The sequence below is a fragment of the Lepidochelys olivacea genome (genome assembly GCF_965140295.1).
Source record: "Lepidochelys olivacea isolate rLepOli2 genome assembly, chromosome: 11".
NCBI classification, from domain to species: Eukaryota; Metazoa; Chordata; order Testudines; family Cheloniidae; genus Lepidochelys; species Lepidochelys olivacea.
Genome location: NC_140421.1, coordinates 18,561,650 through 18,589,640, shown reverse-complemented (window position 1 = coordinate 18,589,640; position 27,991 = coordinate 18,561,650). Strand labels below are relative to the sequence as shown.

At 38.5% G+C, this 27,991-nt stretch overlaps 1 protein-coding gene across 2 annotated transcripts in view; it reads left to right on the top strand.

Moving 5' to 3' along the window:
* The window catches only part of MAP3K19 (mitogen-activated protein kinase kinase kinase 19), a 28,922-nt gene extending 1,220 nt beyond the window's left edge, over window positions 1-27,702 (top strand). Inside the window, exons 1-8 of one of the 2 annotated variants that reach the window (XM_084643963.1) lie at window positions 13,020-13,541; window positions 14,894-15,101; window positions 15,216-15,259; window positions 16,753-16,999; window positions 18,235-20,721; window positions 22,183-22,335; window positions 22,552-23,249; window positions 26,641-27,702. In XM_084643963.1, coding sequence (XP_084500089.1) covers window positions 18,499-20,721; window positions 22,183-22,335; window positions 22,552-23,249; window positions 26,641-26,707 — 3,141 coding nt within the window. In that variant the 5' untranslated portion in view covers window positions 13,020-13,541; window positions 14,894-15,101; window positions 15,216-15,259; window positions 16,753-16,999; window positions 18,235-18,498 and the 3' untranslated portion in view covers window positions 26,708-27,702. Of the gene's footprint in view, window positions 1-13,019; window positions 13,542-14,893; window positions 15,102-15,215; window positions 15,260-16,752; window positions 17,000-18,234; window positions 20,722-22,182; window positions 22,336-22,551; window positions 23,250-26,640 lie in introns of those variants that run through there. The other variant, XM_084643964.1, reaches the window with a different exon arrangement.
* The last annotated feature ends 289 nt before the right edge of the window (window positions 27,703-27,991 follow it).

Here is a 27,991-nt window from a genome sequence, read left to right as displayed (position 1 = left end):
CACCTCTAACAGTTTGTAACTCTAACTTCTTTTGTGATCTTTGTGTAATCATATCCCTATTATGGCATTGTAGATTGTTGGATTTTGCTTGCAAAAGGAACAGATATTCTTTTTAATGATAGCAATGAGACAGCTGTCCCTGTGGTAAAACATCATGTGCACGAGAAATGTCTGTCAACTGTGAACAGTCCATATTCCCCAGATGCAGTTATTGTAATCAGCATGGCAAGGTGACCTAAACCTCCTTCAGCACTTACTGGTTAGTTAAGTAGAGGTTTCATTGTACTTTTCTTCCTGTGAATGAGCCTAGTCAAATATCTCTTTGTGGAAAAACAGGCTCTGATTCTCCATTTGGTTAAGACTATTTTGTGCCCCTGGGAGCTATGCTGTCATGGATCATGGGAGGTGAGTCTAGCCAGCCCTTAAATAACAGAGGCATGAGGCACCAAACTGCAATCCCCATGAGGTATAGGGGCAGCATTTCTAAATCAAAATTTTCAGTTTAAACCAAGTTTTGATTGATATTTCAGTGTTTGAATGAAATTTTTCAGCTTTTGATTTCTGATTGAAAAGTCAACATTTTCTCCATAAAGAAACTCCCAATAAAGGGACAATGGATGTGGCATTTAAAATGTGCAGAATAATTCACTCAACAATTAACGTGTTTATACAGGCAAAAATCCCATTGACTTCACTGGGGCCAGGATTTCTATCAATATTTCCCCTGTTACTGTGTCGTGCCTAGCTAAACCCAAATTCTTACCTTAGAGTTCACTCCTGCAAGATGCTGAACACGCTGGCCCTGATACAGAAAAATATTTAAGCACCTATGCTTAACTTCAAGTATGGGAGTAGTCCTACTGACTTCAATGAATCAGCAAGACTGCTCATGTGCTTAAAGTTAACAGTGTACTTATGTGCTTTGCCAAATTGTGGCCAATATGCTTAGCACTTTGCAGGATTGAGCCCATCATGCTAATATGTTCTAGATAACATTTTATCCTGCCATGAGTGCAGGGGACTGGACTAGATGCCCTTTCGAGGTCCCTTCCAATCCTATGATTTTATATACACAGCTGTGGCATAAGAACACAGATATATAGATGCACATACAGGCAGTTTGCATTGACTGCAATGGGAATGACATACACATGTATGAAGGCAGCATTTAGGCCACAGTAACAAATGTGAAATGTGAATCTAGAGTTTTGTTTGTCTCCTAAAACTGCACTGCTGGTCATTTCTTTTGGATCTACTAAACGGCTTGTCTACATGGCTTGGTAATGCTCTACTGGGATGTGATTTCTAAAACACACATGAATGTGTTTGATCTAAGGAGACCGAGATGTTGAGCTTTAAGATAGTGCTGTTTGAAACAGTACAAGGTTAAAATGCGCTAAGGAATCTTTAGTGTGCACCAGCAGATCCACATGGACCAATTAATGTGCAACTCACTAGCGTGCTTTAGAAATCACACCCAAGTAGAGTGCATCACCCATCATGTAGACAAGTCCTAAGTATAGTTACATAGTTGTTCCAGGAGTCGAAATATGTAAATACATAATTGCTGCAAACTATGAGGTATCATCTACAGTACTAAGTTCCATTGTAATTAAAATAGTTACATTACATTGGTCCCCTGTAACTTAAAGCTTTGTTAACAGTTTACACAAGCATGTAGCCCTTTGTTCCTAATTTTATATAAAAATGTACAATAAGGTACAGAAAATACATTTATAAAGCACACAGAAACAATAATATTTTTTGTTTTAAAGGCATCTGAAAAGTCTCTGGACATAAATTTTTCAAATCAACATGGTCTGGCTTTTGTAATGCTGGCTGTGAGAAATGTGGATATATTTGAAAATCTTGATATGTGAACAAACCATAGACCAGTAGAACTTCTAAAAGAACTGCTAACGAATCATTCATAAGTACTAACAAATATAATCTACCAAGAAACATATTTTCAAAATTCATAATGAAATTTTGAAATACTGTAACAGCATAAATTAGAATATGGAAACAGTTGCTTAGGCGCGGTTTAATCGCTTTATGATGAAAAGACTCATGCTTGTGACACTGAGATCTATAAATATCAAATTATATCTAGACCTATTATTTGGGATTCCTGAGGGGAATCTCTTTTGAGCCCTCTCTTGTAGCTCCTGCTGGTAGCAGTATCCGTGTCCAGGGTCTACAAAGTCAGACTACAGTTAGCACATAGATCGGTTTTTCAGTTCTTTAAACTACTGTTATATCTCATTTTTCTTCAGGTCTGAGTGATGCTTTTAGCAAACTTTCACAAGATGAATGCTGCAAAAACAGAGCTATTATTCTGTCACCAAAGCTCTCAGTATTCTTCTTACACTTTCCATTGCTGATAGTGCAGTTGTTTCGTTTAACAATATTGTTTACTATTTTTATAGCACTTTATAAGTGAAAAGCATGGTGCAGCTATTAACTAATTAAGCCTCACAATGTAGCAATAAGGTAGATGAGTAAGTATTATTAGCTCCATTTTATAAACAGGGAAACTAAGAAAGGTAAAGTGAGTTGGAAAAGACCATACAGTGAATCAGCAAAGCTATGATAAGAATTTAGAACGTTCTGATTCCCAACCATGTGTGCATTCCTATAAATCCTCCTGCCTTACCAGGAAAAGTGTAGTTTTTTTGTTTTGTTTTTTAAGTCAAATACTGTGCTAAGTTGTGCACAAGTTACAGCTCATAAAACACAGTACAATTATCTCAGCAATAACTTGAGGTGGCAGTAGGGAGTGTCCTATGTGACATTCAACTTCAGACTGTGCAACCTTAATTCTGCCCGTGTCTGTAGGCAGCATGATAGTCTTTAATGATGTAATCACATTTATTTTTGCCACAGGACATCTGCCTCATTTAGTGGACACAATGGACATTGCTCACTTAATGAGCATATATTGATTATTTTTTTATATTCTTCACTGATCAGTGTGTGGCTCCATATCTTATTTACTGTGTGCTAAACTGTGTCATCCTCTATGTGGACCAGTATTAGATGGACTTGAGACACACATTACCAGTGGGTTTCACAGATGTTTGCTGACAGCATGGGAATGGTGAGACTTGGGAATCTTGGATTCCATTTCATGCTCTGGTGGGATGTGGGCTGTAGTAGGCACAGACTCTTCTGCCTATTTCCCACATGCTTGACCCCTTTTGCTTCATCACCCCCAATCTGTCTTGTACCAGTACTGTCTCTCTCCCATCCCATTTTCTTCATCTACCCAGTCCCAGTCTCCACTCCTCAGGCTTCTGATCCCAATCCCACTCTCCTTGCCCAGCTTGTCCTAGACTCCCCTTCAAAGTTCTCTGTCCAAATCCTAATCTCTCCTCCCACTCCTAGTCTCTCCCCTTCCCCACATCCAGTCTCTTTGCCCAACAAGTGCAAGTTTCTTTCCACCCCTCTCCAGTCCCAGACTCACCAGACTCCTTGTCCCAATCTACTCCTTTCTGTCCCGTGGTCCAGCTTGTACCCCCTCTGCATTTTAATCAAACAACTTCTTCCTTCATGTTGCTTGGATGCGATAAGGGGCATCATTGAGAGCACAAGAAAGATAGGCTCCCTGCTTTTGGTGCCACTACTCAGCCTTTCCACATGGAGCAGCCATCCCAGGGAACATCCAGCTTTGCCCCTGTAGCCCTGGGCTGTCTATAGAGATGACACATGCAATCTGAAGCAAGTTCAGTGTACACAGAATCTTTGGAAATCTTTTCTGTTAAACTCTAGCAAGTCTCTCCTGAGCATGTGCAAATTGTGATTTTCCAATAGCTTATAGTTTAGCCAAATTTGCATGGCTTATAAATTAGCCAAATAGGGATAGCAAAAGGCACATCCCTGACACAAAGGCTACCTCCTGCAAAATTCCAAGCTCAGGCTCCCAAGCATGGGGTTGCAAGAGCTGTTACACGGAAAAGTTGCCAGATTTTTTTAGCATGGGCAAAACAACATATTTTTCCCGAGCCAATTTTGGAAATGGCTGAATTTTTTTAGCTAAAAAATTTCAGACAATTTCAGCCTGAGGTAGACACTTATCATGTAAAATTTCAGCTCAAACAGTTAAATTTTGGCAAAATTATAAGTAACTGAAAACAGGGTCTTATAGGGTACATTTACACAGACAGCGGCTGCGAGCCTCCAAGGCAGGGTAGACATCCTTGGTCTTACATTACAGCACCAAAAATAGCTGTGTAGACATTTCAGTTTGATCTGGAGTTAGGCTCTGGGACTGAGGGAGGGGAGTGGGCTTCAGAGCCCAACCTCCAGCCCAGTCCACAACCTAAAAGCACTGGCTACACAGCTATTTTTAGCATGGTAGCATGAGACCCACAAGTCTGAGTCTGTTGACCTGCATTTGAAGACTCGTTGCCACTGGCAGCGCAGACATACGTGTAATGAGAAGTGTCAGGCAACCTTAATAACAGACAGCATTACCTGATCTGCCAATAATGAATAACTAAAGTTTTTTGAGAACTAGTCTACCCCATGGGGTTTATAAAGACTCAAAGAGAGGGTGAGAGCTTTCTGCAGCTAAGGAGTTGATTCTCTCCATTATGCAACCTTTGAATAATCTATTTCTAAATAGTAAGCAAAGAAATAAATAGCCCTATTTAGTAGTAGTACTTTTTTATTCTAATAGGACCTGATCCTGCACACTTAAAGCCAATAAGAATTTTTCCATGGAGTTGAATGGGAGCAGGAGCCAACCCATAGTACCCAGATAATATGAGAGGTTCTTTAAAAATGCATAAGATAAATAAGATATTTTAAAAAACACATTTTGGCCAGTGCAAACCTCCCAGAGTTTAAGTGTGAGTGATGCACATATAATTGTGGTGTGGTTGGAGGGTTTTGCTGCTCCCATATTTTGCAGCTGCTCTACATTTTGCAATGAAATCCTAGCTCTATTGAAGTCAATGACAGTTTTGCCGTAGACCTCAATGGACAAAGATTTCCTCCATGTCATTCAAGGCTGTAAGTTTTGGTGCTCCATGTATTGTCTGGTAAGGGGTTGGAGACCCAAACTTATATGTACCCCATTAATGACAAATTATTTGTTACCACTATACTACTTTTAGGAAGAGGAATGCACAAACACTTTCTGAAGACCAGAACTCAAATTCTAGCTCAGTGAAGACTGAAAATAAATATGGTGATCTCATCTTGGCCACTGTTTGCTCACTTCACAAAGCCACCACACAACAGCCAATCTCTCCTCACTCAAGTGCCAGCATTGGGATAGCAGCTACATGCTGTAAATCATGACCAAGATGCACTGTCAGAGTAATATGAAGAAATTTGCACAATGCCTAGCTTATATATTAGTGCTAGTTGTCTCTCACTTTCACAAGCAAAAAATTCACTTAGGACTTGATCCAAAGCCCACTGAAGTCAATGGAAAAATTCTGATAGACATCACTGGGCTTTGGAATAGACTCTTAAATGTAATGTCAAATTTTACTCCTATTAAGACAATGTCAAATGTCTCTGTAGACCTTGATGGGAGCAAATGGGGGCCGTTAAGTACTGAGCACCTGCAAAACCTAGCAAAATAAGAGCTGCAAACTTATACTTTGAATTCTCATTTTAACAGGTGTTTGTTTGTACCTTAAGATGCTGTACTTTCTTTATATGCAAGAGTCCAAGTAATAGCAAAATAAAATCTGAAAAACTGAAATTTGTAGCATCTTTGAGCATGCTAGTTTGCATCTAAACTTTATAGAACATAACTTTGCATAGTATTTCTAGACTTTGTATTAGATATTAGTCTATGTATTAGTCACATATTTAGATAAAATATAATAAATATTTCTGGTCATTAGATATCATTGAGTTTATTCTTTCTAACTTACAGTTAAAGTCTGATATCTTTTAATAAGATATTAAAGATGAGTTAGGGTTTCCTTTTGCAGAAATACAAGCTGAATCATTCATTGACTTTTGTTATAGTACAAAGATTCCTTTATCCAGAACACTGTCCACCACTGAAACATAGAACATAATCTGTCAGAGTATCAGAAGCTGTGAGATAAGGTGCCTCACACTTAAATTGTATCTCAATGGAAAAAAGAGAATAGAAAAGTGGAAACTGGGTCTTTTAAAGATTAATTTTTTGGTAGGATTTTTTCTAAAAATCAAGAAAGTAAGAATTTATTGATGAACTATTATAGAAATAGCTTTAAAAATAGCTACTGTATTTTACAGGTTGCCCTTTATGAAAACATAGGGCTTTTTTTCATCATAGTTTGTTCGTGTTATAAGAAAAAGGATAGAAAATACTTTTTCAGGCCAGTCTAACTTTATCAAAATTATTTTATTCAGCAGTGAAATAAGTATATGCAGGAGAACAAATATTAATTATGTTTTCCATAAAATGATCTTGATAAAATAAATTATCAATTTTATATTGAATAGAAATATATTTCTCATAAACCTGAATACAAGCAACAGCAGCTATTTAAGTATGTCTAAAATGTATTTCAGTTAATTTATCTGATATTTCCAAATGTAAAATATAATTTTGTATTGTACTCTGTGCAATGCAGGGCTCTACAGTGGTGCTTTATATTGCCATATATTTAAAAAGAGTTAAAAATAGATGAGTTATTGCAATGATAGTTTAACCCAAGCTTTACAGTGAACACATTACAGCATTGAATATTATTTAAAACGGTGAACTTTAATCTTAATTTTAATCTTAATTAATTAATTTTAATAATTTTAATCTTAATTTTAATTTTAATCTGAGTTACTAAGTATGTTCACAGAAAGGTACCACTTATTCATTATTTGTGAAACTTAGGGATTTCATTTGATATAGCAATAAAAGAAATAGATTTCAGGTAGCATCAGCAGCAAATACATTTTTTAATATTAAGTTGTTTTCTTTTTAGTCTGGAACAAACTTTAGAAATGCATTTTTTTTTGGCGTTTTGTGATACTGCAGACAGAAAATGAACATTCTTGTAAATATACTATATGTGAATTAATAGATTGAACCGTCCAAACCTTCACTGGAAAACAAAAGTTTACTGTTAGTATGTGAACAGACTGGAAGAGTGTGGCATCTGTGTCTTGATTAATAACTACCAGGCATATTGTGTTCAGACAGATGGTGGGCACAGAATGCCAAAGTCAGAGATCAAATAGCAACTGATATAATGACTAGTAACTTTTGAACAGTTACAATTTTATAAAGAAATAGCACAATAAACAGAGAATTTACATCCACGAATGTATCTTCAAAAGCAGGAATGTTACAAAATAACACTGCTTGTAAAAATATCATTAAATTGTGAATTTATGATAAAGTAGATGGAGGTTGATATCCTGCCGCTACTGAAGTCAATGGGAGTTTTACCATTGTTTTCAGTGAAGCCAGGATTTCATCTTGAGTGTTTATTAACTTAATATCTGTTGCTCTGTTATGAAACATGCTCAACAAAGCTTTGAACCTATGGTTAAAAAGAAATTGGTCTTGTTGTAGATCCTTTCCTACTCAAGGTATTCAAACTGCTTCCTAAAGTCAATGAATGAAATGCCTGATCCAGAGGAAAGACTCCTATTGATGACAATAGGCTTTTGGATCAGGCTGTAAATGATGATGTAGTAAGTATATTAGCTATTGTGTGTTCAGCACCAGCTCACATAAAGTTTTGGACTTAGGCCCTATTTTACCGAGAGACAGTGTTGGCTCAGGCACCAGGGAGTCTGGTGGCACCTTAAAGACTATCAGGCACCAGGGTTATCTCTTTTAGAAAATTTCCATCGCTGTACAGTAACATGCACCTGGAAAGACAGCAATAGACAAAGACTTGAATGTTTCATCAGAAAGATAACAGCATTCCTCCCAGAACTGTACTGAACTGTCAGCAACAGGTATGAACCACATTTCGTGAACAGATTTAAACCTTTGATTTCTGGACCAGAGATGAAAAGGATACCAACAAAACAATACTGACTTTTTAATAGCCTCATTCAACAAGTCATACATTGGGGCTTCCATACTACATAGAATATTGGTTCTGGAGTTTGGGAGAGGATGTTCTATTCTCAGTACCTTGTGCAGAATTCCAACATATTTTGCAGAGTCAGGCCATAAGATATTAAGTTACATGGAATCTCTTTTACATCCACTTATGTTTTGTTAAAATGTGGGTAACACTTTTGCAGTAGCCTAGTTTCTGATGCTGAAATGACAAAATATAATGCTGGGGAGTCCCTTATGTATTTCAGGCACAACCAACACACTCACAGGAACACACACAGAGACTGGAGTCTTTGGTTATGGGTAGCGTTTATTGTAGCAGAAGCTCAGCTGCACCCTGCAGAAGCATAGCTGTACCACACTCATTTCCCTCCCACATATTCCGAGGATCGAGCTCAGTGGTTGTTAGCCGACGGCCAAGGATGTTTGGTGAGGTGCCAGCTATGCCCGTTTATACCATCCGTGACTTTAACCGCTAGGACGCACTGTCCCTTCGCGGCGGGCAGCCCGGGCTAGGCTGACGGATGCCCCAAGGTCCTAACCACCCGTGACTTTAACTGCTAGAGCTCAGAGCTCCTTCGCAGCGGGCAGTCAATACTGACTGACAGGTGCCCCAATGGCAGCACTAAGAGCCTCTCCACACCCGTGACTTTAACTGCTAGAGCTCAGAGCTCCTTCGCAGCGGGCAGCCAGGATTGACTGACAGGTGCCCCAAGAGTTTGCCCCGTGGAGGCGGCACAACTCAACGCTAGGCTCTTAGTACTCTCACCTAATGGCCAGGCTTTAGAGCCAAAACGGCTGAGGTTCTTTAATTGTGTTGGCTGCTTTACAGTAAACCAGAGAAAACAAGTCAGGCTTATGCATAAATGGTTACCAAAAATTTATTAAGCTAGATTCTAATCATGTGGTTACAAAATTGCTAGTGCCTACTTATTTAAATGTAGAGATGTTACACACACAAACAAGTTACAAAACTGAAGCCACAATCCCAAAGAAAGAAAACAAAGTATAGAGCTCTATTTCAAAATATGTGTACACTAAAGATAGGAGATCAGGTGTGGGTGCTTCTTACCCTCCTTGCATCTCTCGATTCCAGCGGTGCCAAGCCAGGATCGGTCACTCAATTCCGCGGAAAGACGAATAAGGGACAAGGCGTAGGGACCCTCTTAGCTGCAGAAGCCTTGGGAGGCTGTCACTTATCTGACCAGCAGATAGATAGTGAAAGCACTCAAAAATCATGGTGCTGTAGGTCCCCTACTTATACCTCTGTACTCCTTTATTCTCTTTCTCCTTTCTTATGCCAAATTGAGGCTGGTCTGTCGGGGTGACGCCAGCTTTCGCAAGAGTAGTTTACACTTGCAAAGGAGAGAAACAATAAGTGTCGACGACTGGACATTTCTTTTATCAGGGTAAATATTTTCCCAACTAGGATGTTGGTGTGTGTGCATCACGCTATTTAGTAGGGGCTAACAGCCATGTCTGTCACAGGGCCTCTGCCTGCTGTGAGCTTAATCGTTGTATCTGTTCCCAGAGGCACATTGTAGCAGCACACCTGTGCTTTCACAGCTTCAAAGGCTGTGCTGGAATATATGTTAAGTGCCCTGTTCCTGCTTCCTCCTGTGTTTCCAGCAATGCTGGTCTGAGAGTGGGGGGCTGGCTGTCTGGCTACAGTGGTTCTCTTGTGTTTCCCCTTTATTGTAATCATCTGCCCTCCCCCTCCCTAGGTGGGAAGTCCTGGTTTCGGTGTTGGCCCAATAATTGCCCTCTAATCACCCTGCTAAATCCCCTGCCATACCTTTGTCGCCTTACAAGGGGCTGTTTTTGAGCACTTGGCTATTTTTTTCAGTGAACACCTGTAGGCTTGTGGTTTGGGTTTTTTTTCCCCATGTTCGTCTCTGCCAGCACTTTACCAGGCAGACTCGATGAAGCCTAGAGATAACTCCCCACATATAAAATATTGATTTCTACGTCTAAAATATACACTTTTGCACCAACAGTTATTTTATGTATTGCTTTATGTCAGTACTGTAATTTCTGATAACTGTAGTGTCAGCTTTTTTCAGGTGGTCTGCATTAACTTTATGAAGTGTACATTATTTTATGATATTTAACTGCTGTACAAAAGATTTGTTGATTAAAAGGAGAGAAATATATTGAGTTTTCCTTTGTGGTAGGTCATATTAAATTCTGAATTTAATATAGACTTTTTAATTTATGAAAGATTTATATAGGCAATTCAAGCAGAAAAGTGGTTTTAATTCTGTTTTGTCTCACAGTCATAACTTGTAATCAGGAATACTATTTTCATAGTATGTTTTGAAAAAATGTTTTTCAAGCACTTTAAATCCCTAGAAGGTGATATATATACAAAACACAATGCTATTAAAGATAAATTCATAGTGATTTTATTAAAGATAAAGTCCTAATTTGTGAACAACTATACAATGGCTTTTTAAAAAGAGAAATAAATATGAATTTTGTATTATTGGTCACTGAACTATATTGCTTTGTATTATTACAATAAATATGTATTGTTGCAAGTTGTGAAACTCTTGTAGCTTTTCAAAATGCAGATAAGATACTGAAAGAAATGAATCAGTCATACAAAATTCTAGAAACAAACAAACAAGTAATCTTCTTTACAGTATTAATACTTATGTTATAATCAAATAACCAAAAATGAGAGTAAAGCAAGAACTAGCTAATAGTCTGTTGGGTAGAAAAGGATTCCTTTCACTCAGTGACAGGTGCATTATTGTACAACTATGTGTGTTTCTTCATCTTTCTGAAGCATCAAATATTGGACATTGTTGGAGGCAGGATACTGCACTGGATAGACAAATGATTTGATCTCATATGACAAAATCTTTTTATTTCAGCCTTCTGTACAATTGAAAACAGACAACTATCGCGCCATTAATCAACATATGACTTTGGGATTAATGTAGAACTATATTTTTCTAGACTCAGATTCAGTTGGTTTCATTGTTTTTTTTTATCATTTTGCATTTCTCACTCTTCAGGGTGAGATGACAGCAGCATCTTTCTGGCCCAGATAGTAGCTATTCTCTGTGGCAATTCTTTAGAATATGGTGCACTCTGTAAGGCACAGATTTTCCTTTGGCTTTTATCAGACCCTTCCATGCTTTTATACAATGGTTCATAAAAAAGTGTGCTAGAGACAGCAAATGGAGACTGAGATGGGGAACACAGACAATGGACAGAATTCAAAGGGAAAATGCATTGTTTGTGCATCCTGGGCAGTATGGTCTCTCACGCCCATGGTGGCTTGTCCATAGCCTCATGAACTTCTACTAATAGCCAATCCACTGGCACCATTGCCAACCATTACCAGAGGGCATAGATGGCCACGTAATCATCAGATCCATATAATAGAAAGATGACTCAGCTTTTTCACAGTCTTTAATTTTGCAAACTGCTTGTTCACAATATCCATCAACCACCTGATTGTTGGACCAAAACAGCATCTTACCACCTGCCTTTATCCTGTAAAAATACCCTTCTATTATAAGGTGGAAGCTCTTCCAGGTAGCGACTGTCTTTTTGTTATGTATATGTCCAGTGCCTAGCACAATGGATCTGAGGCCTCAAGACCCTACTGCAATACATACAATACATAAAATAAGTAAAACTCCTCTTCCTATGACTTTCATCTGAAGGCTGCGGTCATAACGCTGAGCAACAGCTGTGTTTATAGTATATCCTGAAACTCATGTCAGAGGTGCCACAGAACACCTGCTCACCTGGGTCAGATGATATGCAACCTGGGATATCCAACCTGGATATGCAACCAGCCATATGTCAGGTCCTTCTTAATTTCCTGAATAATGGGAATGCAATGGTGGGTACATTTGACACCAACAATGTCTGTGACCAAACTGCTGCAAAAGGCCTTGCCTGCAGCCACTGCCCTACATAAAGTTCCTGAAGGTTCTTAATCTTACAACCTATCCTTTCCTAAAGCCTTGGCTATTATTTACAGTGGCGTCCTCGTTTTGTACAGGGTCAAACAAGCTTCACTTACCATGGAATCTAATTCTACCCAGAGGAATCATAGCACTGCATGGAACCTCCTTTTTGTCCCTCACCGCAGGAATTCTTAGCTCTGTTGGCACTGTCTGTAATGCCCCCATTAGACACTGACAAACTTGCCTTTCGTTCTTTCCTCCTAAAAGGAAACAGGGTGTAATGCAAGATCCATTCCTTTTCTTGCCAGCTTTTTCCTGTGATGCCAAATGAAAAACTTGTCAAAGGTGTCAAAGTCAGAGGAAAAACAGGAGTATTCAACAGGGAAGACTTTCTGCACACAATATTCCCAGTATGTCATGTCTCAAGCCACTGTATACCAATTGAGAGCAGAGAATCAGTTTCAGCAGGATTCAGTTACCACTCTATAGTCAAATTCTGCCTTTATCTTTAAGAAATCCCAGGTTATTCAGGTATAGCACAGTAAATCATTATCTCTCTCCTAATTGGTCCATAGTTTCAACTCTGTGCAACATCTGTAATCTATAGAGTATCTGAATCTGTGCCTTTTCCCAATTGCATACTATTAGATCCTCCTCACATCTAGCCAAGAATATAATTTCTTAAAGAGGGGTGGGGGGGAAGGAATCCAGAAATTTTGGTAAAATTGTTGTCAGAGATATTTCAAGAGGGATAGCTATGTTTGTTTCACAGATGCGTCTGAGGGGTGGGAGGTGTTCTCCCCCTCCCCCTTTTTTTGTTTTTTGTTTTTTGAGAGGAGTGGAAGGGAGACAATGACCACAGGACAATCTGGGTAGCAGAGAAATGTGCATAGAGAAAAAAGACTTTGAACTTTCCTATGTTGCAAAAATTCTCCCTTCCTCTCTGTTTGGGAATATTGTAAAGGTAATACTTAACTTTATGTGGAGCTGAGAAAAGAGCCTTGCCCTATTATATAGCTAACAGCAGTGGGTTTGGAAATGACTTGTTTGATATCAGATGATAGGAGAAAAGGAATGTGTGCAGTGGGGTACATGTTGATGGAAATAAAATTTGTGAGCTCACCCCAACGAATCTAAATGCCTGGATGAAAATGAAAATTAGTGGCCAGAGAATGTATTATTGCATCTCTCTGTAGATACAGAAAGACTCCATTGGGGAAATTGAGGAAGAGGTTTTGTGTGAAGTTCTTAGTACAGTACCAAGAGTGTGCTAAGACATGAAGGCAAAGGCCCTTTTCTAAGGAGTTTAAACAGTTACTTTGGTTTTGCCTTTTAGGCAGGTAGCATCAGTGTCCAGACTACGGCCAAATGAACAATCTGCTTCTTTTCCAAATGAAAGACAGAATTCAAGATTAATCAGTATACGTCATTACCTTTTTTCTTGAAGAAAGAGGAAAACATAAGACACCTGCATGATTTTGAGCTCAACCTTCTGGTGCAAGGAACTTGCTCAGAATCTAACATTTTGAAATCCCTTATAGGATTAGCTGCCCTTCAAAAAATAAAAGTACAGATTCAGCAAAGTAAGTTACATTTTAAAAGATTACTTTTACAGTAAAGTTATGTATTTCTATAATATAGACTACACAAACAGGATCCAGTCAAGTGGCTAAGCCTCAAAATTAGCCTTTTGTTGTCAAATTTATATTTGGTCTTCTTCCGGTTTGCTTGCTGCCTTCTTCATGTTCAGTATTCTTTAGTCAGACCACCATCCCTCTGTCTTTTTGTGTGTAGTGTATCTGTGAATGAAAGAGACAAAGAGGAGCAATGATAGTCAAACACAAAAAAGAAACAAGGGAGAATTAGGTTTTTCATCTTTTTTCGTGTTTAGTCAATGTGGTCAATCTTTGGGTGAAATCCTGGCCCTACTGAAGTCAAGAGTAAAATTCCCATTGACTTGAGTGGGGTCAGGACTTAAATCCTTTGTTTTATTTCCCCTTGCATTATCAATTCTAATTGGTCAGTTTAGCCACAACAAAGGACATAACAATGGCCTTACTGGGTCAGACCAATGATCCATCTAGCCCAGGATCCTGTCTTCTGACAGTGGCCAATGCCAAGTGCCCCAGAGGGAAGGAACAGAAAAGGCCATCATCAAATGATCCATCCCCTGTCATCCACTCCCAGCTTCTGGCAGTCAGAGGTTAGGGACACCTGGTTGCATCGCTGACCATCTTGGCTAATAGCCATTGATGAACTTATACTCCATGAACTTATCTAATTCTTTTTTGAACCCAGTTATATTTTTGGTCCTCACAACATCCCCTGTCTACGAGTTCCACAGGTTGACTGTGTATTATATGAAGAAATACTTCCTTTTACTTGTTTTCAACCTGCTGCCTGTTCATTACATTGGGTGACCCCTGGTTCTTGTGTTATGTGAAAGAGTAAATAACACCTCCTTATTCAGTTTCTCAAAATCATTCGTGATTTTACAGTAGAACCTCAGAGCTACGAACACCTCGGTAATGGAGGTTGTTCATAACTTTGAAATGTTCGTAACTTTGAACAAAACAATGTGGCTATTCTTTCAAAAGTTTACAACTGAACATTGGCTTAATATGACTTAATACAGCTTTGAAACTTTACTATGCAGAAGAAAAAATTCTCCTTTTAACCATCTTAGTGTAAGTGAAACAAACACAGAAACAGTTTCCTTACCTTGTCAAATTTTTTTTTTAAAAAAAAACCTTCGGTCTCTGCTGCTGCCTGATTGTGTACTTCTGGCTCCCAATGAGGTGTGTGGTTGATTGGTCGATCATCTTTCCCCTTAGTCATTTCTTTTCCAAGCTGACAAGTCCCAGTCTTTTAATCGCTCTTCATTTGGAAGCTGTTCTTTACCCCTAATCATTTTTGTTTCCCTTCTCTATACTAGGGTTGCCAGGTGTCCAGTTTTCGACTGGAACACCCGGTTGAAAAGGGACCCTGGCGGGCTCCAATCAGCAGGCTTCCTACCTGGCTCTGCGCGGGTCCTAGAAGCAACAACATGTGCCTCGGCTCCTAGGTGTAGGCATGGCTAGAGTTCCAATTCTAAAATTGCTTTTTTGAGATGGGGACAACCAGAACTGCATGCAGTATTCAAGGTGTGGTTGTTCCATGGGTATATATAGTGGCATTATGATATTTTCTGTCTTATTATCTATCCCTTTCCTAATGGTTCGTAACATCCTGTTAACATTTCATTTGTTTTGATTAAGGGTTAAATAGATCTGATCTAAAGCACAACAACAAGAGAACTGAGGTGAGATGTAATTTTATGTGACATTAAATATTAAATTGAATACTGTCTTCCAAATTTCACATTATTTCTAAATTTGAAATGATAGCTCATACCTAAGTGCAGTACAGTGCAGTAACAAAACTAAAGTGCAACTATTCGTGGAAAAACTACAGTATATGTATCTGCTCTCTGCTCAGCTTTCCCAGTATAATAAGAATTGCCAGCTCTATTACACAATGGTTTCTGCAGAAACAAAATTGCCAGCTAAGTTATGTCAGATTTTTTTTGTGACATAGAAAGGTGTGGAACCTTTAAAAAGCTGTGTATGTAAGCATTTCAAGTATGTACACGCTGGATATTAAACCTCCAATTTACCTGGTGCTTTTTCTAGAATCAGCACTTATTTTTCTAGTTTGTATAGCAATTTAAAATTGAAAGCAAGCAAACCATGGAGAATACATCTTGATTTTCAGATAACTGGTTGAGCTTATAGTGCTAGCGACTAGAAAAAAAAAGTCTTGCAAACTACTAAGCGGATTTAATGTGGAAATTCATGATGAATTGTGAACAGGAAATAGTATAAACATTTTTTGCTTGCTTTTCTAATCATAGCCACACTTTACTTGTTAGACAGGAATCATATCATTCACGTTCCATGCAGCTTCCAATGCTTTAAACAGATAAAGTACACTGTATCCAAGAAAAAGAGAATCTGCTGTTTATGTGTATGCATTAATAGCAGTCACCACATAGGAATTGTCATACTGAGTCAGACCTGTGCTCCATCTACTCCAATACCAGATACTTTAGAGGAAGGTGCAAGAGAACCTATAATGGAGAATTATGGAATAAGCTGTCCATAGGGAAAAGTTTCCTCCTAACCCTTATCAATTAGTGATGGTTTTAATGCCTTGAAACTTGAAGGGTTATATCCCTTCTAAATATTATTTCAGCCCTATTGAATATCACTGTGGCTATTCTCCATTTTTCTTATAAATATCCAATCCTTTTTGAAGACTGCAAAGTTCTTGGCCTTACATTATATTTAGTGGCAATGAGTTCCACAGGTAAACTATGCATTGTGTTAAAAGTATTTGTTTATCATTTTGAATTTGTCTTTCAATTTCCTTCACTCTCTGCTTGTTTTGGTTTATTATGAGAAAAGGTAAGGAGAAGCATGACTTACCTTTTTTACCACTCATTATTTTGTATATGTATACCATCTCTTTTATTATTCTTCTGCCCTATAAACTAAGCAGTTCCAGCCTTTTCAGTCTCTCTTCATACGGACCTCTTTTCATAGTGCTAAACATATCAAGACTGTTTATAAATTGATGCTGGGAAACAGTAAGGAACCTAGAAACAAATTTTATACTGAATCATTTCACAAGGCATGAAAGAATAAAAGTAAAAAGTGCTTTGAAAAGGAACAATTCAAATTACAGAAGATATTTAAGGAGATAATTTGTTCAGACTCAGTATGGTTTAACTATTAATTTTATTTCATCCCTTAGGTTATACTGACCTCTAGAGCCACAAGAGTTGGGATAAATCAAACAATCCAGATAAAAGGTGTGCAGGCTAAAAGAAGAAAGAGCGTGCCAAAATTCTGAATTTTAAAGTATAGAAATTGTTCCTCACACCAGCACAGTCAAACCTTGGTTTGCCCAATGGGACAACACCAGCACTATTTTTAAATTATTGCATACAAATGAGCACATAGTGCATGCAAATAACCACTAATTGTTTCTGTGGAATTGGGTAAGTTTGTGCATTTATTTGGATATCAACACACAGCATATTCTTTGAGCTCATTTTTTCCCCATATCCTACCCCACGTACACTTTGAAATATACTTTGGGCCAAATCCTCTTCACGGTATTCATGTAAATAGTCCAATATACTCACATAGTTCTCCAAGCGCTGCAGAATAATACATATAGGGTAGTTCTACCTACAGGGAAAAAACAAAAAAATTTTTTTACACACAGTGTGGGCAAACTGGGTAACAATAGTTTGACCACTCATTGTAAGTGAGGCCTAACTACAGTGTAACAGGTGAAAAAAAATTGCTTCAGTCTAAGCAGGCCTTGTCTATGTAAGGGACATTTTAAAAAAAATCCATCTAGTGCTACTACCATTCTGCTGCACTAGTGGAAGCCCTAGGGTAGGCAAAGCTCTGGCAACTTCTGGCATATTTACCATTGTGTCAATTAAATCATGTGTCAATATAGTTTGGTTTATGGAAATTGGTGAGACTAGACTGGACACATGGATGAGCTGCACTGTTTCAGCTGTTTAAGGTTATAGTAACAAATCTGTTGAAGGTCTGGAAAGAATTTTCTGCATGGATAAAACAGCTTCAATTAAGACATCAGACTTCTATAGTTTTGTGGTTGAAAGCTTTTTTTACAGCTTAAACTAGATTTATATTCCATGGCATCATGACTATTAGCATTACTTGAAAAATCACTAGTTACAATACATTCTTGGAACCAGAATAAAGACACAAATTTAAGTTCAAGGCTTGTTCTCTCATTGGGAAAGTGCACAGCAAATGTCATAAATTCTGGGTTATCAAAACACTGATTATCTTTTGAATTTTTACAGCAAACACACAGAAATCATAGCTCAAACACAGAGTTAACCAGTAACATCTTATGATGATTTTTATAAGTGTGTGTACAAGGGCTTACTATTTTATTTTGAGATATGTAGTGACGTGCTTCTTATCAAATAATTCATCTTTCCCTAGTGCTAAATGCATAGAAATACAGAATGAGATACACATATCAAATAGGTCATTATAGCTATCAACTATCTTTGCATTTTATGTGTTGATATTGGACCTGAAGTTGAGTTAATACTGAGAATTTGCCAAAGAATACAGTTGGGCATATTTTCTTGCTTAAAACCATTGGGTATTTCTTCAAAATTGTGTATTTGATCTCCCAAATACAAAGCCTATTACTAATAGTTTGTTCTGGAACTTACAGTTTCACCTGGCACCAGTGACATTTCAACCTATAAGAACAGTTCAACTTACTCCTTTACAGGACAATAAAGTCAACACAAACACCGATAGCAACAATATTTTGAGTATTACAAATTCTGTACCTATACCTATAAAACCATATATCAAACTTTACCAGCCTCAATCAGCCAACCCGTAGCAAAGGCAGGCTAAAAAGTGACCAGAACAGGCTCCTACTAGTGTTTCTGATAGCTCCACTTCAACAGGAAACCTGGACTCATTCAGAATGGATAACTATTACAAATGCTCCAGAGACTTGAAAGAACAAGCAAGTGAAGTAAAATTAAAATGCAGTGAAGCTGATGTAAGTATTAAAACTGAGCAGGCTGACTTTGAAAAATATCAGCTTTCAATAACCTATGAAAATTCAGATATTGTGAACACAGCCAGTGTTTTTGATGACAGTCATGCTTACTGCAACTCAAGTGAAGTGACAAACATCAAAGAGAACTGTGAAATATTTGCAGGTCAGTGTCCTGCATCAAGCAATGCAGACAGTGTAAGAGCTGGAAACTGCGAGAGAGATTTAGCACCAAGGAGTGCCATTAGAACTTATCTAGAGGAAGTAGATGTTTCAGGGGTGATCCCCGCTCATAGCTGGTGTGCGGATGTAGACACTGTGAATGCTGTGCTTGAAAATCATGGTTTAGACTCAAGCTGCAAAAATGAAGTAGTAGAATCATATCATATGCTAGAAGATAAATCTGTAACTAAAATCATTCCGCACTTTTCTGCTGGGAAAACAGAAAACAGTGTTTCTCCAGTAGTCTTTGGAACAACTGAAAAAATAGCAATTTCAGAAGCAACGGAAACAAAAATCAATAAACTGGTACCTCTTGTCCATATTACACTATCTGAACATGAGCCACCTAGGACACCACAGGTTGCCAAATGTCCCACCAGAAAAAAGGATGTCATCCGTAGCATGCCTCCTAACGTGAGTTACAGCTTCAACATACTTGCTTACAAAGAAAATGACAATAAAATAAAAACTAATAGAAATAAATCTGCTTCAAAGACTATAATGAGTAGCAAAGTACCTCAAGATTTCTCTGTTTCTGATGAGAGTTCCACAAAATGTAACACACACAATACCAACCTCAAGAACCAGATTTTCCCTTCTGTAGGACTGTCTCATGTGGAATCTGAGGCTTCCTCAAAGCTTCATAAAAAAAGACCTCAGATGAAGAACTACCATGTTCTTCAGAGTGCTCAGAAATCTAAAAAGCAAATATTTCCTTATATCTGCAAAAGTTCAAGCAGCTTAAAGAAACATGTTACTCCACTTTCTGTTCCACGAACACAGCATGCCTCAGATTTCTTGAATCTGAAATATAGTGACATGTTCAAGGAAATAAATTCAAATGACAAAGGCCCAGGGATTTATGAAATGTTTGGGACTCCCATATATTCCCAAGTGCGTGGACTTGGTCAACATGAAAGCAGATTTTACAGGGAAGTTTGTTTTGCTCCACCTGGGAGATACACTGCTAATAAACGTAAATCTAACTGCACTAATGAGAGAGACAGCAGCAGAATAAGAAGCACCCAGAAAAGAACACATTCTAAACCCAAGAACACAATTGCCATTAAACAAAAGCACAAAGACTTAACACCAAAAGACAGAAGTTCTGAGTTAAGAGATAGCAACGCGGAGCTGGATGATGTTGTAATAATTTCTGGTCCAGATTGGCAAATAAAGACTTCAAGAAGCATGCCATTGTTTGATGAAGATGAAGGTCAGCAGTTTCTGTTTTTGGAGGAGTTTTCACAAGTCACTAAACAAAATGAAATAATTCTAAATTCAAACTTGTCAACTATTAAAGAAGTCCCTTTGGAGCAGTCTTCAGATAATAAAGATGTGGCTAACAATCAGATACTTGCAACCAATGTCCACAATTTTTGGCAGGTTGATGATAAACATCATTCAGAATGTGTTGCTTTAGTGAGCAGTTTACTAACGACAGATCACAATAACAAGTGTGTAGTCCAAGGAAGAGTGGATATGGATGACTCCATGAATCTGGAAGCAAACCAGAACTTCTGCAAATCTATAGATAAATATGAAGCACTGTTTGCATTGTCTTTTCCAGACAGGGCAGACTGTGCATCTTCTCAACGAAAACTAGATCAGAGTTGGACACACATGTCTGAAAATAGTAATTCAGAAAATGCATCAACTCAGCAGCCAACAAACCAGACTTTAAATGCTGTAAGCCCAGTTTTCCAGACTTATCAAAACATTCTGGACTGTGCAGATAATGAAGAACTGACTGATGAGTTGCTTTGTTGCCTGGCGGTAGAGCTGCTAGCACTTGATGAAAAAGATACTGCCTCTTCCAGAATACCTACAAAGAATACAGGTTCTCAAACACAAAATGTATTTGCTAACGAAGAAAGAGGCAGTGTGAATGAAGATGACAAAGTAGTAGCAATTGCAGAGGAACAGGTAAAAACAAATTTCCCATATCTTGCTAATTGTTTTCCCATGCTGTAGCAACACCACCAGCATGGAAAAACCGATGAGCCCTCATATTAGTCAAGCAGATCGTAGCCTGTCCACATCCAGAATTTTTGTGCCCAGTTCATCCTCATCCTGGTGTGCAGACAGACTTGCCCTTAGAGATTTTCCAAAACTAGAAAACTGTATGGTTAGCCTACACTCCTTTGACTACCTAGTCACTTTCTCAGAATCTCAGTAAGCAATTAGGATCAGCAGAGTATCCATCTTGAAGACCAACAGAAGTGACAAATAAGTCTGACCAACAGTGACAATATTCCAGGATGAAAGGAGTAATTATGGAGAAACTAAGATGAGCAAGGCTAAAATAATGAGCAGTGATAAACTAGGGAAATGGGGTCAAGAAAAGGGACAAGAGATATTTCTGCCACAGGAACAAACCCATAGATTTCTTTGGGCCAAGGCAAAAGCACTGGCTCTCTAACCGTAAGTACTACAAGTGGTGCCTGCCTTCCACAGAGGGCCACCTCCTCCTTTTAGATCTATGTTAGCCATCAGATAGCTGCCCTAGAAATGGCCATAAGTGTTGGCTTACCATAGAAGATTGAAATGAGTTTAAATTGGGAAAAATAAAATAAAAGTAAGAGAGCTCTATTAGGGAGGGAGTAGAGCATATTTGCTAGGACACTGAACTAGGCCTCAAGAGACCTGGGTTCTCTTCTGAGCTTAGCCACTAACCTGCTGTGTGACCTTGTGCAAGTCATTTCACCTCTCTACTGCTTCCCCCCTGCCCCATCCCCTTTGTAACTTCAGGGCAGTAATTATTTTTCACTGTGTGTGGGTGCACTGCTTAGCACAATAGGGCACTGATACGTAGGCGCTACTGTGACAAAAAATAGTAAATACCCCCCCACCTGACAGATTTCACTTTCCCGTCTCATAAGAACCATGGGTAGATAGGGAAACTATTTCCCTTCATTCTGAAATGCCCCTTCCAAATTAGCTCCATCTTGTTTTAGAGCAATTGTTCTGGAGGAAGCCATGTCTAGGGCAGGGATATATTTAAATGTATTATCTAGTCCAAGGCTAGTGTCAGGTTGATTCTTCGTATTAGTTAAATGTAGGTCCTTGAGAACTAGGGTGACAGACAAGGGGATACCCTTTTATCACTCTTTCTTCCCAGATGGATTTCCTAGCATGCTTTCTCACTGGCATTCAATAGTGCCTAGGTATCATACTTACACATTACTTAAAAGTACTTCTTACATAGTATTGTCGTTGTGCCTATGGGGTGACCATGAGCCTTGTAATTTGACTTCTCTAAAGAAATATTATAAAGAAGAAGAATTTCAGATTATCATTTTTTAAAACATGTGAATAACATTAAAATGAAGGCTTTATCTTCCTTTCTCCTCTGACCCACCCTCACCATGACTTCCACCTCTCTAGCAGAGTTACAGTAAAGCTTTCCTGGCACCAAAGAGGGAAAGTGACTTGTTGAACTTCAACGAATCTACTGCATTTCCAGAAAGCAGTCTAGGTCATAAGGATCCTATCACATGGACTAGAGGTGAAATCCTTGGAAAGGGAGCCTATGGCACTGTAAGTTAAAGTCTGAATATTTTTAAAAATATGCATTTGCCTCAAACGACATAATTTCTTTATAACTATTTCCCCCATTATCCCATTTATTGTATGTGTCAAAATATTTTGGATTATATAGATGAGTTCTAGATCAACTTCCATAATACATTTATTTTTTAAAAAGCCTGTCTTTAATTCATATTTAATTTTTTTCAAATACTGGTTTGATTGCAGGTGTACTGTGGTCTGACAAGCCAAGGACAATTAATAGCAGTGAAACAAGTTGCTTTGGATACCTCAGATAAAGTCACGACAGAAAAGGAGTATCAGAAGTTGCAAGAAGAAGTTGACCTGTTGAAAACACTAAAGCATATCAACATTGTAACCTATTTAGGAACATGTTTAAAAGATAACATTGTAAGCATTTTCATGGAGTTTGTTCCTGGTGGCTCAATTTCTAGTATTATTAATCGTTTTGGGCCATTGCCAGAAATTGTCTTCTGTAAATATACAAAACAAATTCTACAAGGGATTGCATATTTACATAAAAACTGTGTGGTACACAGAGATATCAAAGGCAATAATGTTATGCTTATGCCAAATGGTGTAATAAAGCTGATTGACTTTGGATGTGCAAAGCGTTTAGCATGGGTAAGCCTGAGTGGCACACACAGTGAAATGCTCAAGTCTGTGCATGGGACTCCATATTGGATGGCACCAGAAGTAATAAATGAATCTGGATATGGAAGAAAATCAGACATCTGGAGTATTGGTTGCACTGTATTTGAGATGGCAACGGGTAAACCACCTCTGGCTTCCATGGATAGGCTAGCAGCTATGTTTTACATTGGAGCCTATAGAGGACTGATGCCTTCTTTACCTGACCATTTCTCAGGAAAAGCAGCAGACTTTGTCTATGTATGCTTAACCAGGTAAGTAGTTTTTTTAGTTTATATATATTAGTTTGAAATAACCACTTCTGATCTTTGATGCAGTTTCTCAAAGTGTTTGACTGATCATCTACTGATCATCTACTGATCATCAGTGGAAGCTTGGGTTATCTCCTATAAGTTAAAATGCCTATTTAAGGTTTCATTTACTTAGCATTCCAAGAAGGCTTGAAGTAATACTAAATATGAAGGTTTCAAACTCCATAGTGCCATTTATCAAAAGTTATGAACTTCTTGGTTTTTTGGGTCTTGTTCCCCATCAAATCCTGGCCTCACTATTTATATGGAGCTATAGCATGCCATGGATCTTTAGGCAAATCTCCTGAGTTCAGTGGAGACACCTTAAAAATGCCCTCAGTGCCAGGATCTGACTTAGGGCTAGCAAAGGGAAACAACTTACAAGACTGGGTCATAAATGAGGGAGCTCTCACATAACTATTTACTTTTCTATTAGAAAATTTTTTAGCCACTACCACTCTAGAAAATATGTTCTCTTTCTGAAACAGAGAGCACATTCCATATAAGTCATTCAGCAGCCCTGGGTGTTGTTTTGCAATGTTTACTTTAAAAAAAGTTTAAATTATTTTGAGATTTTTAAACAGTTTACTCCCAACACAAACAGAAAAGTTACATTTGAAAGGGTAGGAATAGCACAACAGACAGTTTCCTGCTGTCTGCAGACATTCCAGTGAAATTAATGGGAGACTTTTATGGGCAGCTGAGGAAAGAATTTGAGCACCAGAGAGAGGCAAATGATTTAGTGATAAGGCAGTGGCTGGAGAGTCAGAAGATCTGGGTTCTACTCCCATTTTGTTACTGACCTACTATGTGGCCTAGGGTGAGTCACTGCCTCTTTGTGCCTGCTTCCCCTCCCACAATACTGTCTTGCTCACCTAGGTCCCAAGGGAAGAAAATCCTGTAAAACAGCTATTGATAGACTGTAAACGAAAATGTGAGTATTCATCAGACTGGGTGATTTTGCATTTACTAAGACGCTTCCATCCAAGACTTTTAAAGCACTTTACATTAATTTAGCACCAATGCCCCTAGGATGCAGGTATTGTTTCAGTTTTACAAAAATGAAGGAAGGAGCACACAGATTAATTTACTTGTCCATCGTCATAGAATCATAGAATCATAGAATATCAGGGTTGGAAGGGACCCCAGAAGGTCATCTAGTCCAACCCCCTGCTCAAAGCAGGACCAATTCCCAGTTAAATCATCCCAGCCAGGGCTTTGTCAAGCCTGACCTTAAAAACCTCTAAGGAAGGAGATTCTACCACCTCCCTAGGTAACGCATTCCAGTGTTTCACCACCCTCTTAGTGAAAAAGTTTTTCCTAATATCCAATCTAAACCTCCCCCACTGCAACTTGAGACCATTACTCCTCGTTCTGTCATCTGCTGCCATTGAGAACAGTCTAGAGCCATCCTCTTTGGAACCCCCTTTCAGGTAGTTGAAAGCAGCTATCAAATCCCCCCTCATTCTTCTCTTCTGCAGGCTAAACAAGCCCAGCTCCCTCAGCCTCTCCTCATAACTCATGTGTTCCAGTCCCCTACTCATTTTTGTTGCCCTTCGCTGGACTCTCTCCAATTTATCCACATCCTTCTTGAAGTGTGGGGCCCAAAACTGGACACAGTACTCCAGATGAGGCCTCACCAATGTCGAATAGAGGGGAACGATCACATCCCTCGATCTGCTCGCTATGCCCCTACTTATACATCCCAAAATGCCATTGGCCTTCTTGGCAACAAGGGCACACTGCTGACTCATATCCAGCTTCTCATCCACTGTCACCCCTAGGTCCTTTTCCGCAGAACTGCTGCCTAGCCATTCGGTCCCTAGTCTGTAGCTGTGCATTGGGTTCTTCCGTCCTAAGTGCAGGACCCTGCACTTATCCTTATTGAACCTCATCAGATTTCTTTTGGCCCAATCCTCCAATTTGTCTAGGTCCTTCTGTATCCTATCCCTCCCCTCCAGCGTATCTACCACTCCTCCCAGTTTAGTATCATCTGCAAATTTGCTGAGAGTGCAATCCACACCATCCTCCAGATCATTTATGAAGATATTGAACAAAACCGGCCCCAGGACCGACCCTTGGGGTACTCCACTTGATACCAGCTGCCAACTAGACATGGAGCCATTGATCACTACCCGTTGAGCCCGACAATCTAGCCAGCTTTCTACCCACCTTCTAGTGCATTCATCCAGCCCATACTTCCTTAACTTGCTGACAAGAATACTGTGGGAGACCGTGTCAAAAGCTTTGCTAAAGTCAAGAAACAATACATCCACTGCTTTCCCTTCATCCACAGAACCAGAAAGGTTCGTCACAAAGAAAGGCTGTGAAGAGGAAACCAAATCCAAGTCTTATGGCACTCTGTCCCATTCCTCAACCTCAAGGCCTTTTCCCCTTGATATACATCCAATGACCATTGAGAATTAGCCCAACACCCTCCCCGCCTCAAAAGTGCCTTATTGTACAACTCTCTTTGAAAAATCATGATGGGAAATTTGGTACCACGTGGGTTTTGATATTACATCTGGGTTTACTTACAGTCTTCATTAATGGGAAAGAGGAATTAACTAGAATGTTAAAATCTGCATAAAATACTAAATTAGGAGCAGCTTCAAACAAAATACAAATGATCTAGAAAAATTAAATACATGGGCAGAAAACAATATTAGATTCAGTTTGAAAAAATGCAAAATTAAAACATGCATACGGAAGCCCAAACAGAGGAAGGAAACCTAGAAAGAGGTCTTTCCAGTGTTCCCAATTCTTGTGACTTAATCATGATTCTTGCCATTTGGGATGTTCTTTTTAAAGTCTTAGCTCCTGGAGTCAAGTGATTCCACAAAAATCTCAGCTTTCATGTAATAATAAAAAAGAAAAAGTTTCTAGCCCACATGGTTGTGGAGATAAGCCTGAAAATATGACTATAGTCTATCCCAAAGGCTCAAAAACAGGGAGGGAACTAAAAGTAGCCGACATATGCAGATTTGGTCACTGCATACAGGTAGAGTCAGCAAGCAGAGAAATAAATCATTCTTTAAATAGCTTTGATGCAACTGCCCCTGGAATAGCCAGATTACAAGAAAGCTATTGACTAATTGGAAGGAATTCAGAGAAAGTGACAATGAGTTCAGAGGGCTAGAGGAAATTATTTATGAGTTAAGAATACTATCAAATTAATGTCAACCTGCACTTTTCACCAAGCCCTTCCCCCCGAAGAAAGTCCAAAAAAAGGAATGACTGGAGAAGTGATGAGTTAAGATTGTATTTAGATTTTATAATTTAACAGTTAAGCAACATGCATGTTTTGTAACAACCGTTTATTTTATGTATTAATTTCCCTCACCCTATTATGCAGAAATCAACATGAGCGTCCATCTGCTCTACAACTGCTGCAGCATCCCTTCATGAAGGGAAGACAATGAACTTTTCAAAACTTCAGCCAGACTAATGTACATTTTCCACTCATATCTATTTCTACCACTACAAAAGGTTAATTTGCATTTGATTTGAAAATGGGAGTGTAGTAACTTACTAGAACTCAACAATCAGCCAAACATTGGAAAGCACCTATGAGACTGCAGTATAATTACCCTAGTTTGATTTGTGATGTGAAATGCTTATCAGGGTAGGGGAATGTAGTTGCCATTTATCCAGTAAAGAAAGTAATTTTTTTTCATGAAAAGATTAAGTTTTAAGAGTTTGCATTTTGAAGAAAAGCAAAAGCCATGCAGTTTTGTTTTCAAATTGAAAAGGCTTTAAAAGAAGCTATTTTATAGTACTTGAAAAAAAGTTGATGAACTTGGGAATCCCATTTTTTCTGTACATACATAAGTGATAAAATATCTAATATTACCAGAAAGCATCCAAGATAGTCCTGAGAATGCTATTCAGGTGCTCTGGAGCTGTACTTCCCAAACATAATTTGCCAGTTGATTAATTAAATATGGTTGTGGAAATCACTTGGAGAATCAGAATTTACTTTATATACAGGTCAGCACAGAATATGGTTACAAGTACAAAATAAGTTTTCAGAAGAGGGATCCCTTTAATTTCACTTGGATAAAGAACAGCAAGTTCCAGCACACAGACATCATCTCGTAGTCTTATCTCTTGCTGCTGGTGGTTTATCAAAAGTTAATTAGCAGGAGATATCTGCTCTATATACATACTCATCTGTAAAACTTTTGTAATTAACATTTCCTGTTTTCTCTGGAATATAAGTGCTATGTTAATTTGAGAAGTTTCTTTCTCCTGGTATTAAATTCACTTTGCCATAGTTGTCACTTGTCTATATTGCCACTGAATCAGTGCATTTGATGGGTACAAGGCAAAAAAGTAAAGCAGGAACCAAATATACACAGGAACAAATAACTGCTTAGCGGTGATGCTTGAGTCATCAAGCTACTCTGAAATGAGAGAGGTAAAATTTCTGCTTTTGTACAAATTGAAGTAGAAACCCAACCAATGCAATTCTCTCACTTCTCTAATACAGGTATATTTTATTCTTTGGTGAGTGTATTTCTAAACATAACATTGAAAATTTAAAAAAACAAAGAGTACTTGTGGCACTTTAGAGACTAAAATTTATTTGGGCATAAGCTTTTGCAGCCCACGAAAGCTTATGCCCAAATAAATTTGTTAGTCTCTAGGTGCCACAAGTCCTCCTCATTCTTTTTGCTGATACAGACTAACACGGCTACCACTCT